Source organism: Rattus norvegicus, chromosome 1 (assembly GCF_021556685.1).
Source record: "Rattus norvegicus strain SHRSP/BbbUtx chromosome 1, alternate assembly SHRSP_T2T, whole genome shotgun sequence".
NCBI classification, from domain to species: Eukaryota; Metazoa; Chordata; class Mammalia; order Rodentia; family Muridae; genus Rattus; species Rattus norvegicus.
Genome location: NC_141534.1, coordinates 170,323,527 through 170,328,334, shown reverse-complemented (window position 1 = coordinate 170,328,334; position 4,808 = coordinate 170,323,527). Strand labels below are relative to the sequence as shown.

The 4,808-nt window shown below is 36.3% G+C and overlaps 1 protein-coding gene across 1 annotated transcript; it reads left to right on the top strand.

Moving 5' to 3' along the window:
• Positions 1-809: 809 nt before the first annotated feature.
• On the top strand, positions 810-1,754 carry Or52s6 (olfactory receptor family 52 subfamily S member 6). Its single transcript, NM_001001024.1, is given in 1 exon segment — positions 810-1,754. A coding segment is annotated over 1 exon segment (945 nt).
• The last annotated feature ends 3,054 nt before the right edge of the window (positions 1,755-4,808 follow it).

Below are 4,808 nucleotides of genomic sequence, written 5' to 3'. Positions count from 1 at the left end.
TGCATTTCACTTAAGAAAAAGAACTTGTTAGAAAATTCTTGTTCATCTTCAAATTTTAGAAAATCTGGCATGAATAAAACTCTCCACTTTTCAAATAGTGGAAAACGTCTCATAAGTATAAATTCCATGACACTCTTGGAAAATGAGGATTGTGGAATACAAGCATTTACTGAAAAGCACAAATACATAGAAAGAGGGGGGATATTTAGGTTTTATGTCAAGAAAGATATGTATGCATCTAAAATTTTAAACATATTCCATGTATAAATCAAATATTCCCAAGAATTAAGCAAATTATGAAAATAAAACAAGGTTGAGATTTTGTTTTGTAATGTATAATGTCAAATAAGTTTAATTTTTAAACATATAGGAGAGTATTTACCTGTTTTATAATCAACTTGAGGTGTCTGGGTACATGTTTTACCTAATGTTGCTAAGGATGCTTTAATCACTCTACTTCAGTGATTCTCAACCTTTCTAAAGTAGTAACATTTTAATAGGAGTCTTCATGTTGTCATGACTCCCGACCATATAATTATGCTTTTGTTTCATAACTATACATTTTCTACTGTGATGAATTGCAATAAAAATTTCTGTGTTCTCCAAGGGTCTTAGATGAATGAAAATGGGTCACAATGCACAGGTTGAAGGCCCACTGCTCTAATTAAAACTTGGGTAAAGCTTTAGGCTGAGTTTCGGGGCATACTCCAGGTTTATTTCTCGTTTGTTTTCAGAGTTGTTTGCATTGACCTTGGCAAAACATGCACTCTATACAAAAACTTCAGCCACAAATAGTGGGTAGTGCCACCATGGGGCCAGCTAATGAGTCGCAATTCTCTCCAAGCACCTTCTGGCTGATGGGCATCCCTGGCCTAGAACACCTCCATGTCTGGATTGGGATTCCCTTCTGCTCCATGTACATGGTGGCCCTGATGGGAAATGTAACTATTCTGGCTGTGGTGAGAGCAGAGCGCAGCCTCCATGAGCCCATGTTCCTTTTCCTGTGCATGCTGTCAATCACTGACCTGGTCCTCTCCACATCCACATTGCCACGCATGCTCTGTCTTTTCTGGATGGCAGCCCATGATATCACCTTCGATGCATGTCTTGCTCAAATGTTCTTCATCCACAGTTTCACTGCCATGGAATCTGGCTTTTTCTTGGCCATGGCCATTGATCGCTATGTAGCCATCTGTGACCCATTACGTCATACCACTATTCTCACCAACAGTCGCATCGCCAAGATGGGAGCAGTTGTGGTGCTGCGGGGAGTAGGCTTCTTCTCCCCACACCCCATCCTGCTCAAGCAGCTGCCCTACTGCAGAACTCGAATCATTGCACATACCTACTGTGAGTTCATGGCTGTGGTGAAGCTAGCATGTGTGGACACAGGAGCCACCAAACGTTACAGCCTTAGTGTGGCCTCTGTCATTGGTTCTTGTGATGGTTTCTTCATTGTCCTTTCCTACGTTCTTATCCTCCGTGCTGTTTTTCGTCTTCCATCTCGAGAAGCAAGTCTTAAAGCTCTAGGCACCTGTGGCTCCCATGTCTGTGTAATCCTTGTTTTCTATTCTACAGCTGTCTTTACATTCCTGACCCACCGTTTTGGCCACAATGTGGCCCCCCAAATTCATATCTTTATAGCTAATATGTACCTTCTGGTACCACCTTTTCTAAACCCCATTGTTTATGGTATTAGGACAAAGAAAATTAGAGAGTATGTTCTTAGTTTTCTTAGAATAAAAGTTTCCTGATGTTTCAGAATTTGTCTGCAGAGAAAGTGACAGCATAGGATGTCGCAAGCCTTCATTGTAATAGCCATCACAGAAATTAGAGACATTTTTTGGTCTTATATTTGGAGCAGTCTCTTCACATATTACTAATGTGTGAATTATAATAAAACTAGCAAGTAAAAAAGTTCTGTGGGCATCTGTCTTTCAGAAGCTGTCTTATGAGCTTGACAGTATTAAATGCATCTCTTAATTCCTTGCTTTTACCAATGTGTGATTTAATGGATAGAGGCTTGTTTAAAAATCAGTGAGTCACAAATGACCTTAAAATCTTATTTAAATCCTATAAAGAATATATAAGTGAAAATTAATAACCACTGACAATATATTATAAAGAGGCATTTAAATGATCTAGTAGTATCTGCATATGAGAAACATTTCACACAGTAACAGCAATTGACATAGCAATTTCTCAAACAGAAAATGTGCTACAAGTCAATACTGCAGACATTAAGCCCACATTTTCTAAACTCCATATTTCAATGGAATATTTTTCCTCACCAAGAATAATTTGTGTCAGACTATTTTCCAAGTATGCCTGAAGCCCATTGTTCAATCTCTAATATTGCATAAAACAGGTATTGCAAAAAAATTATAGAAACTTGTATTCAATATTGAATTTTTATCTTAACTAACACTTGGTCTATATGATCCTCAAAGCTTCTATAACTTGTTTCTCACAATACATATTTATATTTACACCAAAAGACCTGTCAGGAGTAATGAACTTGATTCATTTTGATGTTATTAGGTAGATGGCATTGTTTCTTGTTAAATGAAAAATAAAAAACAATGTGCAAAGCACAGTTTACATTTTTTCCATCTTTATTAAATTGGGTATTTCTTATTTACATCCCCCTAACCCCTCTCCTTCCCCTTCTATGTGGGTGTTCCCCTTCCCATTCTTCCCCCATTACCACCCTTTACATTTTTGGATGACTGTTTTATCAGAAACATTGGAGATCAAATTGCTAATAAAAATGCAAATATATTTATGAAAATTATAACCATTTAGCTACACCTCAAAATATGGTAACCCTACTCTTTCTCAGTCTGTAAGCAGTCAATATAGTTGATGTTAATTTCACGAACTTGATGCTGTCTTTATAATCTCTAAGTATTATTTCCCCTTTCTTTCTCATTCTTTGTTTTATCTTCAATCTAGAAACTTACCGAAGGTGCATATTTGAGCTCCTTTGCTCTTTAATAAAGATTGTTGTTCAGTATCTTACTTATCACTAAAACTGTTCGAGCAATTCTTTTGATTACTTTATTTAGTGTCTCCTCTACATGTCTCAGAGTTCCTTCCTAGCATAGATGATGAATACATAGATGGCTGATAGGATGGCAGATAATAGATACACAGGTAAGTATGTGTGTGAGGAAGGCCTATTAAATCGTCATTCTCTAGTTTCTCTTAGCTTCCTCCACATCCCTGTGTGCTGTTTTCTACTTATGAAGACACATCTACATTCCAATCACAGCACTCTTCCTATCTTTGTTTTTGCTAATTTTCCACCCTTCTACATCTTTCTTATCTAGGAAAAACCTAGATGTTATTAAAATTGAAGTACCACTTAAACTCCTCCACTTGGCTTGAAACATTAATTTCTTCAGCCCATACTGACAAATTTTACCTTGACACCATTGTGCATATATCTCAACATATTATATATTTCAATATATAGTAAATGTAATCTACTATATAAACAGTCTGAAAGAAAGAAAGAAAGTCCATGAACATGTCATTAGACAGAGAAAAGGCCTGTGTCGAAAATCTAACACATCCATATGATAAAAGTTCTGGAGAGATTGAAGAGGCAAGAGACATACATCAACAGTAAACATAATAGAGGCAGTTTGTAGCAAGCCCAAAGTCAACTTCAAATTAAATGGAGAGGACCTCAAAGAAAATTCACTAAAATCAGGAACAAGACAAGGCTGGTCATTGTGTTCATACTTATTCAATATAGTATTTGGAGTGTTATCTAGAGCAATAAGACAACGATATCAGAGGAATGCAAATTAGAAAGGGAAAAGTCAAAGTATTTTTATTTGCAGATGACCTGAAAAATCCTACCAGGAAACTCCTATAGCTAACAAACACTTTCAGCAAAGTAGCTACATACAAAATTATCTCACAAAAATAAATAACTTTCTTATATCCAAATGTCAGATGAAATCAAGAAAGCAACATCATTCACAATAGCTTCAAATAACCAAATATCTTGGGATAACTCTAGACAAGTGAGTGAAGCACTTATTTCAATTAGTCTTAATTCAAATAAACAAAATAAATTCCTTACTAGGCTGTATAAAAATGGAAGAAAATAATTACATGTTTGTTCTCCAATATGAAGAGTTCATTGCATATTCAGTTTGTCCTCCTTGGTACATTATAGAGTCATTCATGGGATCCTTCACAAACAGTACTGATCAGCGGAGGGGTATTATTCTAAGTATAATTTAACCATTTATAAAGGAGGGTGAGATTTTTTATATTTTTGGTTGTGAGCCTAGCCTTTAATGGCTAAGCCATCTCTCCAGCCCCTAGATTTTTTAAATTTAATGTCTTAATATTGAGATAGTTCTGTATATTTTTCATTTTGGGGAATTTCTAAGTGATAACTCTATATAAAATCATTGCATGTTCTTTCCTTCTATTACTAAGACATGTACATTTATACTTACATAAAGTGCCCTTGTCTTAAAATATTCATAGGAGGAGATATGGAGAAAAAGTTTGGAACAGAGACTGAAGGAATGGCCATTCAGAGCCTGCCTCACTTGGGGATTCAGCCCATATGCATACAGTGACCAAACCCAGACAATATTGCTCATGCCAAGAAGTGCATGCTGACAGGAGCCTGATAAAGTGTCTGTCTCCTGAGAGGCTCTGTCAGAGCATGACAAATACACAGGCAAATGCTCTTAACCAACCATTGAACTGAGAATGGGGTCCCCATTGGAGAAGTTAGAGAAAGAATTGAAGGAGTTGAAGGTATTTGCAACCCCATA